At 41.4% G+C, this 16,365-nt stretch overlaps 1 protein-coding gene across 1 annotated transcript in view; it reads right to left on the minus strand.

Moving 5' to 3' along the window:
- The window catches only part of PLXNA2 (plexin A2), a 272,967-nt gene that overhangs the window by 207,849 nt on the left and 48,753 nt on the right, over positions 1-16,365 (minus strand). The window contains exon 3 of the mRNA XM_075264212.1: positions 9,306-9,488. Within this exon, the coding sequence (XP_075120313.1) occupies positions 9,306-9,488 (183 nt within the window). The remainder of the gene's footprint in view (positions 1-9,305; positions 9,489-16,365) is intronic.

The raw sequence follows: 16,365 nt of genomic DNA on the forward strand, positions 1-16,365 counted from the left end.
CTTTGATGGCAAAAATGTATTTTTATTCATAAACCCATTGGCTTTTAGTAACCTGAGATACTAACTAGTTCCCGATCCCTCACCGATGAAATGTACAACTATCAAAGATACTATATAAAAATCTGCAAAAATAAATATCTGAAATATTTGTGTTGGGAACGATTATAGAATAAGCTGCAGTCCTGGCGGGTAAACCATAGTATGAAAGGGCAGCCAGTATTTACCAGAAAGTAGTGCAGACAGCAAAAATTTTAGACAGTACATGGAAAATTCTTTTAGTGCATTTGCAATAATATTCCTGTTATCAAAAGTGTTCATCTCCTGACATGAAGCCCAGGCTTAATGCAAACTTAAAAACAGTCCGGCAACATCAATTGTGTTATACTTCTGAAATATATACGTATGATTTGCATCCGGATCAAATCCTGCCCTATAAAAAGAATAACTACCTAGAAATGAACTTTTTTTATTCCAGGACCAATGCTGCTAATGTATCTTTGAACTTGCTTTATCAAAGAAAAAGAATCTGGTTCAAAGCCCTGGGATTTTTCCCTTTGATATACAGATTTTTCTTTGCATGCTGCTTTAATCCTACATTTAAACCTTTGAGTTTTGGCCACAGTGTGGATCCAGTATGTCGCAGCCTTAGGACATAGCAAATAATGTTTCAGAGTTAGCCAAATAGTTACACTTCCCATATCAGGAAAGGTTTGGGTGGCAGTACCAAGCTGGCGAGCTGGCAGTGCTGCAGCACGGAGCTGTACAAGTTGGTTTGCCTGGTGTGTGAAGGGAATCTGGAAAAGGATTAGCATTCCAAACTGAAATATTAGTCAGCTACCCGGATGCAGCCACATCCGAACACAGGAGAGGGCAAGCACTGGCTTCCTCTTCTTCTGTCACCCTGAGCGAGCTCTGGTGTTTGCTCAGGGGCTGAGCTGGGCCAGTCTCATGATGACTAAACATCTACTTCCCCTCCACTTTTTTTCCCAGGCTGGGTGCTGCTTACAGAACGCTGGAAAGTCTGCCACTGGGCGAGAGCAGGAGACACATACTTACATATGCATTCTACATGACAATTTACTTCCAACATGCCCTTACTAGTTTCACCGCTGTATAGAAGAGGCCAGCTTCTACACAGAATAATCACTTTAATCGCTTCTGAAGCTCTGACAATTCTGCTATAGAAATCTGAATGTCATGTTATAACACACAATATGCATGCAGAAGCCTGAATACATTCTTAGAAATTAGCCACAGACTGTGTATATGGATGTTCATGGCTTACATGACCCATAGGATTGTTTTTACTAGAGTATCACTTTGTCTTTGACCTTTGGGTCCACTCACATATCGGATTTAACACAGTTTTTTGTGCAGATTACACACTAAAATCTGTCTCCGATCCAATGAAAATATACATCTACATCATTCTGAGAATGAGGTTGTGAAAACCTATGAAAACACAAGCTATGAAAATATATGTAAGGACTTTGAACTGTGCCGCAGAAAAAAACGCTGCTTAAGATTGAGGCCGCACATAGCATAAACCGCTGTGTTTTACAGTACATGCAAAGTGGATGGGATACTGGCTAATCCCACCCACACATTGCAGAAAATAATCCGCAGTGGACATGCTGCGACTTCAAAAACAGTCACGTTTTATCGCAGTATCTCAATTAGGGTGCGTTCACACTTTTAAAAGCAAAGCACAGGTGTCCGTATGCAACCTCTCCACGGGGAAACTGGGTTTTTTTGGCCAGATACAAAGTCCCGCATGTTCGACTTTGTGTCCGGCTAAAAAAAAAACCTGAATGGGGGCCACACGGTGGCTCAGCGGTTAGCACTGCAGCGCGGGAGTCCTGGTGTTCAAATCCCACCAAGGGCAAAAAACATCTGCAAGGAGTTTGTATGTTCTCCCCGTGTTTGCATAGATTTCCATCCCATATTCCAAAGACATACTGATAGGGGAAAATGTACATTGTGAGCTCTATATGGGCTCACAATCAAGAAAAAAAACAAAAAAACAAACCTGAATGGGTTGTAAAACTGACCGCTAGGAAGCTGTCCCCTATGAGACCCAGCTGGCGGACACAGGCACAAGTGTGAACGCCCCTGTAAGTTCACATGGGGTTTTCTGGTCTGGAAGAGGCCGCCTCAGGTTCCGGACCAAAATATGGGTAGCTGCGACTTGATGCCGGTGCAGCGCACTCCGCTCATGAATGGGCCTAGTTGGGAGGGAGTGTCTTAAGGCGGATGTCGCGAGGCAAGTCTGCCTGAAGAATGAGCATCTCGCTTCTGTTTCCCGGGAGCTGGAACAAACAACTTCCAGAAAAAAAGAACTGACTGGCTGCCATTGATTTCAATGGGAGTCATTTTTTTTGGTCAGGATTTTGAGGCGGTTATGGCCTCAAAATCCTGACCAAAAAACCCTGTGTGAACTTATCCTAATACCTACAGAAACACTGGTGATTTCTGTATAGGTATAATGAAGCAGAAAGTCCACAGAGGAAAACGCTGTGGACTTTTTGTAAGGGCTAGTTCACACGGGGCAAGAAGGGGGCGGATTTTGGCACGGAATCCATCTCAAAATCTGCCTCCTCACAATAGAAGCAAGCTGCCCTTTCTTGCGGCGTGTCCACATCAAGACAATCCCTCCGGACTAGGGCCATTCATTTGGGCCTACTCTGGAGCGGGAAGCCGCAATTATCGGAAGCCTCGAAAGTTGTGGCTAGCCGCAGTAGACGCATTTTGGTCCTGATTCTGACAGGCTTCCCGTGTCAAAATCAGGACCAAAATAAGCATTCACTAGCCCCGTGTGAACGAGCCCTAAATTGTGTTGCGAGAAAAAAAACATTTCAAAGGGATAGGGATTATAGGAGCGATTCTATAAGTAGTTTTGTTCATTTGCTTCAGCAAACTTGTTGCTCTGTACAGTAGCGCCAACCTGCCCAAATATTAATACTAAGCTAGATCCTTACATTTTTAATTACTAACCTTACTGATCATCAGAATAGGTAAATTGTGCACATATTATATATAGTGAACATGAATCAGTAGCCAGTGGTCATTCACCTTTACCTTCTATAAGCCGCTCCTCCCTACTACCTTTCATGGTAAAAGTACATTCCACCCAGTGGGCCACATTTATTTCAGACAGAGCAGGTACACATTCAGGTAGCCTTTATTATCCTGCACTAGGCTGGCAGCTACAGAGCAGAAAATGCTCCTTCTACTGAGATTCAATTCCCTACAAAGAGAAGAGGAGTCTGAAAAAAGCAATGGATTTACTACACATCAAAGCCAGGCATTTAAAAGGCCTCGGCTGTACAGCTAGCATCGGGGATTAAGAAGCGTGCCGGAAAGAATGTTCTTTCTATAATCCTACATAATTAATGTGGAGCATTTTCACTTCGTGTTAAATACCTAACATGCAGCAACAAGCTGTTTGCTTTAACCTTCTTTAAATGCAGCCTCACCCTATGCACGCTTATGAGGCGGCATTTCAATGGCCTGGGACATTCAATGAGGCAAGTGGGCACAAAAGACAGATAAGGAGGTAAACTGGTGGCTGCAAAAGGACAACCCTGTGCCCTCAGATCTGGACCTTCACAATCACTTTAGGACTTGCAGGTTATCTGTGCAAGGAGCTGCCCCTGGACCTCACCTCATCCTATTAGCTACTTTATGGATTTCTTCCTTGCTTGACTTCACATACTTAGAAAGTCAGGCTTTACACTTGTTCAGATCAAGATTATTCAATTTAGCACAGAATTAAGTCGTTTCATTTTTAGTCTAATGTAAGTTGAAGGCTTCAAGAGGACACAAAAAAAATTCATTTATTAATATGGCTGCATATGTCAAAGATCTCACCTGCAGCACACATTTGGAAACTGACTCTGGTTATTTATGTTCTAGCGGAAAAACAGAATTACTGTACAAACTGGTCCCGATGTAGCAAAAGAGACTGTAATAACAGTTTCTTTATAGAACAGTAGCTCCCTATGTCAGTCAGCAGGCTGTTTTATGACAACCTGTATCTGCTGCTCCATAAGCACACATGAACAGGGGAAACAGTGGGGGATCTGTGTATTTCTCAGCCAAACCTATTGTCTGATATAGAAATGTAGGTTTATCTAGGATGGAATATTATTGTATGACTATATGAGAGCATCATTTATATGTGATATAGTTAATGAGAACCTGTCCGCTCCATTTCACCACTTAAATTGTTATGTCTAGCTCACAGGTCATCTCATGAGGTCTCCGATTTTTTATAATGCCATTCTGACACCATAATCCTTGCAAAATAGACTCTTATTTAATATGCTATTGAGTTCTATGGAGTTAAGGGCATGGAACTAACACCAGAAGTCAAGCTCTTCACACCCTCATGCCAGGCTCTTCAATGTGATATATGTCCCCTAGTCAGTTTTTGTGACCACCCCTAGGTCAAAAAGCAGACAGGGGGTTTCCATCAGACCGGTGGTTGAGCAGGGACTAAACCTAACTAAACCTTACCCATATGACGTCCTTCTGCTCCCATGATAGGTCTGTATACATGCATACATGCATCACCTGCAGCCAATCTCAGAAATACTATGCCATATACATCACTGCTGCAGCCATATAAACAGAGTGGAGGTGCACGGCACATGGCCCTAATATGGTATGTTGGGATATTTTAGCCTGGTCTCAGTTTTTTATAACTCAGACATGATGACTTCTGTTCATGATGGAGTCATTACAGCTATGATGTGTGTGGTGTGTAAGGTATTGGCACTGATGGCACTTCAGACTGCACTATTTTTGTAGGCAAAAAACTGTAGAATTCCTGCCAGAAAGACCACAAAGCTCGTGTGAACAGAGTCTTACTGACATAAAAATGTGAAACACCTTAAGCACTGAATATTTGAAAGGATTAAGGATTTCAGATTTTCATGTTACTTTTAGATTTTGTCTCATATGCTGAATACAGGATCAAGCTAGCAAATAAAGAATGACATGGTTAATGGTTTTGACTGCAAAATCTCATTGACGTTAATTTGTTAAGTGTCAGACCCAGAGAGACATGGATAAGCTAAAGAGGTAGGGTCCCAGCTAGGACCAAAACGGCACCATGACGCATAAGTCTCCATTTTCCATATTTATAGAGATGGAACATCCTGTGAGATAACATATGTTTACTCTTTAAAAAAAACTTTCAATCCTCTTTAGATATTTTAGTAAATAGTCAGGTCCTTTAGAGAAGACAATACAACAGCAGACAGGCGAGGATACGTTTGGCAATTATTGTCCTATGTGCCATAGCCCTCGGCATCAGTCCCTTCTGTGATGGCAACAGAAAGGAATGATGCCTTTCATGATTCATCAAAGTAATAGCTACAAACAAATGCTGTTACGTAGCCCCGGGGGCTCTCTAGTGTCGTGCGGCAAGTGGTTGACCTAGTGTTCAGACGTATCTGTCTACTAAGCCTTTGCTTTGGACATGCAGAAGTTGAACCCTAATGAGTCAACCCAATAAGCTAACAACCATGTTGAATGTACTGCGGTTAACCCCTTAGTCACTATACTGGATGGAATAACAGTTGTGTCAAGTAATATAACCAAAATCTATTATATATTTAAAACTATATTTAATCTAAAAACATGGTAGGAAAAAATACATATTTCATAGTATACTGTATTGTCATGTGGTGTCACCTAAAGAAACATTACCCTACATTTTCCCTCTATCAAAGTCCAATACTTATCGGGCCAAAACAGATAATCTTTAGAAATCCCCAGTACTTCAGGTTAAAATAGAGAGAATAAATACCTACATGTAGCATCTGACTTACAGTATAACCTCCATAACAACTATTTATCACACAGTATATTCTTCCCTTATGAGCAAACCTCAGACATGTAAGCCTATTATGTTCTTCCTATACTGTTCATTAGGCTATAATCTACTTTAAAGGACCACTAAACCCAGAATCCAAACAAATCAAAAAATAAAGAAACAGTTCCTTCTGACTCTTCTTGTTCTTCTTTTCTCCCATAAAGCATACAGGGCAGAAAGCTATGTCTGCTGATCTTCGGTGAAGGCAACAGGCCACTAGATAACAGATGGAACTTTCTACTTCGGCCCCGTTTTGTGTACTGGTTTGACACCAGAAGCGGCTCAGTACAGGTGATCGATCTGGGGGCCCTGTGTCAGCCCCCCCCCTCCCCAATCGATTATATATTTATAGCCTATCCTCAGAAGCAGTAAAACTCTAATTCACAGAAAAAATCTAGTGACACTGATTTCCTATGAAAGTAAATATGCAACAAACTATGCATGTAATTAATTACACAATATCAATTATTATATAATATGATTAAAAATAAAGAATCCATTACATTTTGAAGCTGAAGTCGAATAACTTTCCTAACTCCACCCAGAACTGGCACATACTAAACTTTGGTTAACACCTTTGATCTCTACAGGATTTTGCCTGTAGACTTGAGCTGGTCATACACATTATATGTCAGCCAAACCCAACAATTTTGAGGGAATCTCACTCCAGAGAGTGTGTGGCATAGAAAATGGAATAACATCCTAGGACAGACCTGTTAGACTTATAGATGTACCAAATTTATCAAATACAAGCAGAAGAACCTGGCTTCACACGGGTATATTTAATTTTTTGTTTGTGTAGTGGCCCCATGAGAATAGGTTGGTTGCTATGGAAAACTGGTGTAAAGCTGTGTGTATGTGAAGGCTGAAGAACCTCCAAGTTTCTATTGGTCCATCGGTGTCATGGGATCATGTGTATCTCAGTTTGGATATCAGTGAAAAATCTGTGATAGGTCGTTATGGAAACCTGAAGTACAGCTCTGAGCATGTGGAGACTAAGCGCCTGTGAGCTTCTATTGGTTGATAAGGTACATGTGACCATGTGTATGGCAACGGGAATATGAGTGAAAGACTTGCAGGTTTGTATTGGCTAATGTAGGTCATTGTTTTGGGAATACTGTATCTCAGGTACAGTTTGTCCTAGAGAGCTGAGACCCGGTCTAAAATCTTCCCAGACACCTGATGTACCTGTGTGCCAAATTTGATGAGGATCAGTCCAGTCATTTGGTTGTGCATAAAGAACAGAAGACAGACAGAAACTCATTTATGGAATTAAGAATGTGCAGAATTTGATAGATTTGGTGCAAATTACAGCCATTCAGACTTTACCAAAACTGACTTTAAAAAATTCCTCTCATGATAAATCGGCACCATTGTGTTCTATCTTAAATGGAAAGTTATGGCTAAGAATCAACTCTAGTTAAGAAGTCTGCCAAAGAAAGATAGTATATAAATAAAGCACAAAGTAATTTGTCAAAAACAATAGACCGCAACTAATATGCAAACAGTGTATATGTCATACACCTGCCGTATACTATACATGACAAAACAGAGGGAACAGTGGGTGACACATTCAGCAAGTGCTCCGTACGTCATCAAGGTACAAAATGCTTGAAACCGAAAATCCACTGAGTGAAAAACCGGAGCGGCGTATAAAAAGAACCTCCAGTACTTACAGCGTTGAGATAACGTTCACATTCAACCTTACTTTGCCATGAAAACATTTTTACAGTCCCAGTTTAAATCTTAGTGAAATGCTGCGCAGCTCTGCCAGGCGTTGAAATAAGGAGGAAGATTGTAGGGATATTCATCATGTCAAAGCCTTCACTTGCTCCTAAGACTTCTGTTTGGTTATGACCTTCATGACTGGTTTTCTAATAATCTCGCCATAAACTACATCACTCCCGTTCAATCCTGAACTACGTCATCCCATTTCTGCAAGTTTTCTACTAGATTTCTTACCACTTAGCATTTATCCTTCACTTCTTCCAACCAGGACACTTTCTTCCACTTAGTATTTGACATCCTTCCCTTTCCATTTTTTTTAAACTGCAAAGCAAATACACCTTCTAAAACCAGCCTGGCTTTAAATTATTAATGCCTTTTCTATTGACTCCAGATGCGCTCGACTTGCACTTATAATAAATACACGTTTGCTCCTAGCATGTCTGTATGCCTCCCATTATACCAATTAGACTTCAAGCTCTTCTGGTCAGCGGCTCGAGCTGCCGTGTGTTATCATTTACTTGATGCTTTTATTCCCATTTCTCTACAGGAAAGTTTGCTTTTTCTAAAGCTCTGCATGCCCCTCTCTGGATTAATGTTGGAGTACTCACATAAATACATGCATAAGTACCATGTATCAGCATATTATTCTACAGATATACAATGTTAAAGTTAGTTTTCCTCAACAAAGTAACAGTTCTGCATTTGTTTTACAACGGCTTCAATTCTAATCATTCTCCTTTTTTATTCATTTATTCTAATTGTAATACTTTTTACTTTTACCGTAGTTTTGTAAAATGCTAAGTGTCAAATGCATTTAGGATACCCTAAAACATTTTCATTTTATCCATTCTAGCTACAGCTTATTTGTATAGAAAAAACACCCATATAATCTAAAATACTTTGCACAAAACCTCTTAAAATGCATGCTAGCTTTATAGCAAATCCATCAGGTGAACTAATATATAGGTTTATATGCTTTGGAGAACAGTATCTAAATAAAAGGCAGAGTAAATCCTGATAGGATTCCCAGGAGAATAAGTGAAGTTCCTGCCTAGGGTTCCGGCTCAGACCAAAAAATGGGTTGCTGTGACTGGATGCCAATGCAGTGCACCGGCATCCAGTCGCGCACTCTGCTCCGGATTAGGCCCAAATGAATGGGCCTAGTCGGGAGAGAATGTCTTCAGACGGATGTCGCGTGGCGCCATGTGACATCCACCTGAAAGAATGAGCATGTCGCTTCTTTTTCCGGGATCCAGAACAAACGGCTCCCGGAAAAAAGAACTGACCGGCTCCCATTGATTTCAATACGGCCTCAAAATCCTGACCAAAAAACCCAGTGTGAACTTACCTTTACTCCACCAAACACTGATTGACAAATCTCACTACATCAGTCTCTGCACAAAGAAGACTGTCAATCATTGTGTGTGGGCAGGGTCATCAGGACTCCTCTGTCTCTCCTAGGAGTCTTGGCAGGATTCTGTTTTACTCAGAAAATCTGCTCCAAATTAAATAAACCATGTACCACAAGACTCAGCTTTCCTCTATCGTATTTTGTTCCTAGATAAGATTTCCAAAATCACCTGAAAGGTCCACTTCTGGAAAAAAAAACACTCTTTTTCTAAACCTGAATAGATCATTTAAGATTGCTAAGTTACAAAGAAGGGTTTAAACGAGCTTTGTATGTAAAAGGTCTTACCTTTTTAATTCTGCCACTTTTGGTCCCAACAAATATGACGCTGTAGTTGTTGTAGACATAGGAAGACAGTGATGTCATCCTGTCCCTGCTTTCTGTATAAAGTGTAACACCTTCAACCAATGTCAGTCCTCCCAAAGGTTGGTTAATATCCAAACCACAAAAATTGTCATCAATGGGTACCGGCTGAAAAAGAAAGAATATATGAATAATGTATAAATTATATTCAATAGCTGCCTGCATACAAGAAAAACTTTTCAATAGTGGATGACAGGCTGTACAACATAACAAAAGACCATATGAATGTTAGTAAATTGTAAAAGGGGTGTAGCTGAAGGGCCCTGGTGCGAAAGTACAGCTTGGAACCCTACCTATTTGTAACTTCATTCATGGCTGCTGTGTAAGATGAGAAGTTACGTATACAATTCACTAGTGCAATAGTGTGGTGGGGGGAACTGTGGGGACGCCTGGCATGAAACTGCTGAGACCCCTATAACTATGCCCCAGCGTGTAAATAATGGAATTCTTATGAGGATTGAGCTGCTACCAATCACCTTTAGCACTGCTTATCTCCATGACAAGAAAAGGACCCGGCATGTTAAAATCCAACACAGCTCATCTTTCCTTTCCTCCAATGGCAGACATCAAGAAAAAGCACATCTGCCCTTATATTTAACAGATTAGATAGAATTTATCTAATGTGTATGGTGAGCTTTAAGGACAAATGAAGATTAAATGAATGGTTAGCCAAAGCCCATTACTTTGTGCAGGAATGTACCTACTCTTCCCCATGACAAAAAAGAAGGTATCAGCATGTTGGAATTCAAAATGCCAAATCTTTAACGCTCATGGGCAATGAACTGCTGCCGGAGGTGAATGTGGATAAAGTATTCAGGAGGTATTGTTATCAGCCAAACAAGCATCAGACCACCTACGTAGGGTGTATGGCACCCTTAAAGGGGTTTTCCAGGCAAAAAAATATTTTCTGAAAAAAGGTAGCTTTCTGCTGACTTAGCTAATGCATTCTGCATTCTGGTAGTTGTAGGGTCTCACAATATCTCCCTCTGACTCCTCTCCCTTCCTCTCTAACACCCCTTCCATGTCTCCCTAGCTATCCCGCCCACTACTAGCCCTTCCCAACTAACTAGTGCGCAGCAATCTTGGAACTGCGATGTACCCTTTGGGCTCCCACGCTTGCGCAATAGAGATGGAGTGTTGGCTTCAGCGTAAAACCTGACTCTGGCTCTTTTATGCACACGCAGGAAGATGTCACAGAAGGAGAAGGAGCCGTTCCCCGCAAAAGGAAATCTGGACAGGAGGAAAATAGGTAAGTATGATGGGGTGGATGGAGGTGGGGAATTGTAGTGACGTTTCCGGAAGTGGAGAAACGGATAGTCACCGAATAATCAGAAAATGTGGTAAATATACATTTTTGCTTAATTATGTAATTAATTATTTTTGAGACTAACCCTCATCCAGACCAGATTTCCTGTGCTAAATTTTCAGTCCCATCACATACTGTATAATGTATACTGTACATCTTCTTTGTGTGGAAATGTAGCTCCACTTAATAAGGTAAAGTGGTAAAAATAACTATGGTGACCCTATGTAGCTGAGTATAAGCACTTTATTCCATATATATCTTGTTCAGCTCTGTAATGCAGACTTAGGAATACAATGCTAGTTATCTCCTCAGCATTTCAGAGGACAACCAGTTACTTCTGGTTGCTATAGAAGAGACCAATAAAATAGCAGGCCAGCTTACAACCTTTAAAACTAATAAAAAGGGAATATATATATATATATATATAGTATACGAAATGCTCATCTAAAATGTACAGAAAGCGGTGTACTGTACAGGAAATATGTCACTTTAGATGGCCACATATACAGAAGGACCTGAGGAGAAGTTCCTGCAGTCAAACACTCACTGGAGTAGATTTCCTTTAGAGGAGATTGATGACAGTGAATAACTAAGAAGCTGCAGGAACATGGCAGCTTCCTCCATGAGATTCATCTGCACATCCCAACATCCAAAAATGTCAGCCTAGTATCATGCGTCACATTAGTAACTCAAGGTATACAGCCAGTAGAGGTCTGTTCAACATGGCAAATATACACTAATGAATATGTAAGGCAGGCTGTATACATTGGATTAAGGTCGCCCCACCTGCTTATTTTAGTAGGACTTTAAGACCATCCAGTGTGTATAGGGAGCTTCCAACTCTTCTTTGTCAGCATATATTGGGGGAGAGAAGGCTCATGATACTGTACTAAGAGGTCACCAGGCCTATAAATTCAGTCAGGACCAGTTTTTGCTGAAATCGGGAAAAAATTACCGACTCTGATTTCAAAATGATTCATACTGTATAATGAGATACACAGCTTGTTAGATATTTACTTTCATGGGAATTGTATCAGTAGTAGAGATGAGCGAACAGTAAAATGTTCGAGGTTCGATATTCGTTTCGAGTAGCTCCTCAATATTCGACTACTCGAATCGAATATCGAACCCTATTATAGTCTATGGGGGGAAAATGCTCATTTCAGGGGTAGGCAACGCATCCTCCGAGAAGTCTTCTCCGTGCAGCATCCCCGCGGCGTCTTCCGCCTCTTCAATCACTCTGCCAGGCCTCGGGCCTGGGCAGAGCCGACTGCGCATGCCCGCACTACAAGCGGACATGCGCAGTCGGCTCTGCCCAGGCCCGAGGCCTGGCAGAGTGAATGAAGAGGCGGAAGACGCCGCGGGGAAGCTGCACGGAGAAGACTTCTAAAGGTAAGAGAAGAACCAGCGTTGATTGGCCGACTGTATAGCATTCGGCCAATCAATGCTGGTTCTGCATCGAACTTTTACATTCGAACAGCGAGTGGTACTCGATCGAGTACGAGTATTTCGAATACCGTAGTATTCGATCGAATACCTACTCAATCGAGTACTACTCGCTCATCTCTAATCTAGCTTTTTAGTTGGCTTGTGCCTGACCATGACTGCTAGCAATTAATGAAGGATTTGGAGTCAGAGTTGGACTGTGGGAAAACAGGAGTTGGAGTAAGTGGTTTGGCCTACTGACTTGACATTCCTGTGGGTAATTTTTGCCCTAAAAACCCCATTAAGGCTGAGGCCCCAAATAGCAGCAAAAGTGCTGTGGGAAATACCTCTGTAGCCTTTTTACTGCCATTATGCTTCCACAATGGTTTTGAAAACTACAGCGTTTCCGCTGCACATGTTTTTCCGCACTGTGTGGACTGAATTTTTTAGAATCCCATCTACCTTGTAGTCATTGTAAAACGCGTCCCGGACTAAATGAATGCAATTGAGATGTAATAACAGGCACAACCACTATACAATGTACAGTGCTGTGCCTGCTATTCAATGTAGAGGCTGATCGGCAGGGGAGCTGGGTGTCAGACCCCCATTAACCTGGTACTAATAACCTATCCTAAATATAGGCCATTTATATCATCCTGGAGCACCCCTTTAAGTAAAGTATGGGATTAAAATAAACATAAATCCTTACAAATTTAAACTGAGAAAAATCTGTCATCCACAGGAAGGAAAAATCCACAAAATGCATTAAAAGTCTGTCAGGAGAATTATAAGCAGAGCTGCCAGCAACCCTATAAAACGTCAGTATGACACCCATTATGTCAGGGTTTCTGACAGGGCGACAAGGAAATAGCCATAGTGTCACTTTAAATCTCTGTCGGTGTTTTCTGTGTGAGACAGGTGCTAAGTTTGATGTATCTAGCACAGACAGTATATGGGGGAGTGCATGTCTCCCTGCTGCTTCTGTGAATGTCAGCGGATGGAGAAATACTACAAGCTGCAGGTTCACTAATTCATGTATCGATTACAATCTATTCCATTGCTGACTACAAGAATACAAATGACAACCACAGTTCACATGTAGCCAAGCAGGCCAAAACTTCTTGAGGCCAGGGCCCTTTGTGGCGTTTTACAGGTCCGAATCCTATCCACACATTGTAGGAAACTACTCAAAGTGGACACACCGTTGCGGTTTTAGAAATCACAGTATGTCAATTATACCTATGGAAATGCTGGTGGTTTCCCTATAGGAATCCTCTGCAGACTTTCTGAGAAAAGCGCTTTCTCGCTGCGGCCCGCTATGTGGGATCTTAGCCTTTAAGTCTACATATGTGTTTCTACTTTCTAATGTTCATTCACAACTTTAGAAGCTGTACAATAATTCTATTATTCATTCTTTCCTAGAGTATTTGAGCCACATTAGGCACCTTGTACAAATGCAGCCAAGTGCCTGTGTATTCAATAGGGAGAGGAGAATACGATGTTATTGGTGGTGGCCTAACCTGCTCTGAAAACAATGGATCGGACATGTTTGAAATTCTTCAACTTCTGCCAAAAGAACATTAACCAGTTATCTGCAGGTTTTGTCCGCTTCTGGGAAAACTGATAGATTACTAATATAACCTCCAAAACAGCTCCAATAACACTGGCACCTAGACTCCTACAGAGCGACTGCTCACTTATTAGGAGATTGCAGATGTCTGAGAAATATATGTATACTTGAGAATACGTATGTAATGTAATGATGTAAAGAAAGAGAAAAAAACGGATAGGCTGCAGGTATTGCCATGTAGTGCTTTCCAAGTTTCATTCTTTTGATTGGAAATATCTTGCAATGTACAGTGCTTTACAGAGAGTCTACTGCCCCCCAAATCAGTTCTAATCCACTATTATATGCTATTGTAGGGAGTGTTAATGGCAAGGGGAACAGATTTTTACTGTATCAAATCATTCCTTAATCTGTATGCAAATAATCTGTTCCTGTGGACAAGGCACCACAAGTGCCAAGGCACCAGCACCTCCTTCTAACACAAAGGTGGACAGGTCCCAATGTGCAGCAACCAACCATAGACGAAAACATCTGCCCCTGCGCATGTGGCCAAGTCCCAGGTGTGGCAAAACTCATCATTTGCATACGGATTAAAAGTTGATTATCTCAGCAGCGAGATTGGCACAAAAGAGTGTATATCACATAATAACATTATTACATTGTATATACTACTCCACTAACAGCTACTGGCTTACAAGACATCTTAGGCCTGGTTCACATCTGCGTCAATAACCCATTAGGGGAAGTCTGCATGGGGACGCCACCGAACAGACTACCGAATGCATTGGCAAGCGGTGTGCAGTGAAAGTACACGGACCCCATAGACTATAATGGGGTCCATGTGCTTTCCGCACGGTCTCCACACGAGTCATGCGTACAGGAATGTAGATCGTGAACTACTTTTCAGTCCGCATGTTCCATGCGGAAAGCAAACGGACGCCATTATAATCTATGGAGTCCATGTGCTTTCACTGCACACCACTTGCAATGCATTCGATAGTCCATTCGGGGGGGGAGGGAGTCCCCATGCGGACTCCCCATGTGGACTCCCCTGAACGTATTACCAATGCAGATGTGAACCAGGCCTGAGTGGTGATACTCTCCCTTTAATGACCTAAAACCTAATAGGGTAAGAAAGTGAACTTGGTCAGGCAGGTGACCCGTTGTCCTATCATGACCAGTCTGTTCACACTGCAGACTTTATGTTACTGTATAGCAGAGATGGATAATTATGACCATAATCAAAATTAATCATAATTAATCGGGCATTTTACCTCAATTACAATTAAGGTGATTCTGTATGTCACAATATGACTATGTGTTGGGCAACCTTGTGAAAATCGGCCTGCAAGGTTTGCCAAATCAGTTTCTTTTGGACCAAACACATCTGATCAGGAACTGCTATTATACCCTCCACAGACCTCAGAATATAAATAGAGGCCCATGGGAGGTCAGAAAACACCTCTTCTTGTCCTCTGAATGCTTTTTGTCATCAGCCTTGCGTCTTTGCGTCATAACACTATGTGAAAACTGAGGTCCATTTACAGGCCTCAGTGGTCCCTGATGTCATTTAGGAGGCTAGAAAAGGACAAAGACTGGCGGAGAAAAGTTTTTTATGTTTTCTCACCCCCCTGGGTCTCCACTAATCATACTCTGGGGTATGCAAGGACAATAGCAAAGTATAATAACAATTCTGATTTGGATGTTTTTTAGTCCAAACAAAATTGCAGGTAAAAGCTCACGAATACTGTAATAACTGAACAGAAATAACCGACATGCACAAAATCACGTGAATTATCCGGGGTGACGGATGGTTTAGGTTATTTTTCAATGAACTTTTCAGCCCTGCTGTATAGGCAAGCACTGGCGTACGCTGCCCATAGACTCCCATGCTAATAAATGATGACCATGCTGTATATGTTTTATGTGGCATACTGCCAAGAAAAGTGCAGACAACTTTTGCACAGACATATATAGCAAGAATCATAAGGAGACAAAAAGGACACTCTTTCCATCTGTCAGGTAAATGGGGGCCTATGGATATGTTTTCCAAAAGCTGTGTGAACACAGTCTAAGGCTTCATAGATAAACTGTGATAGAACTACCAGCTTGGTTGTCAAGATCTCTCATTGCTTTGCTTTATCTCTATGTTATTTGCTGTTTATTTAAACTTTGTGTCATTTTCCTGCAAAAATAGAAGTAAAGCTATTAATCTCTGTGGTGAACCCCTATTCTAGCCTTCAAGAGACATATCACAGAATCTCACAATTTGTCACTTTCTCCATTATGATCCTTTGCAGTCTAAATGGAGAAACTCTCAACATTGTCTGTAGAACTGGACACAAGAAAGCATAAGAGATCACTGGACCTTCATAAAGCAGCTTATAAGACATGGTGATTCTGATTTATCTCTCGGGAAAGCATTACTGTATTTTCAGAATGCCAACACGAGTCTGGGTAAGTTCTGGTAACAATATGAGAGTTGTGCAAGAGACAACTGATACTCCTGAAGAACCCTATCCCTCATCACCTATATAGTGCATGCCCACAGTAGAATTAGTGATGTCACAATGCTGACATCATCAAAGAGCTGCCTATTACACAGTCAGTAACCCCTCCTAGAACATAACAGAATATGTGGAAACAGATGACAGCCTATATTTACAGACAGGGACATCTACTACACC

The sequence above is a fragment of the Leptodactylus fuscus genome, chromosome 2, assembly GCF_031893055.1.
Source record: "Leptodactylus fuscus isolate aLepFus1 chromosome 2, aLepFus1.hap2, whole genome shotgun sequence".
In the NCBI taxonomy this organism is placed as follows: domain Eukaryota; kingdom Metazoa; phylum Chordata; class Amphibia; order Anura; family Leptodactylidae; genus Leptodactylus; species Leptodactylus fuscus.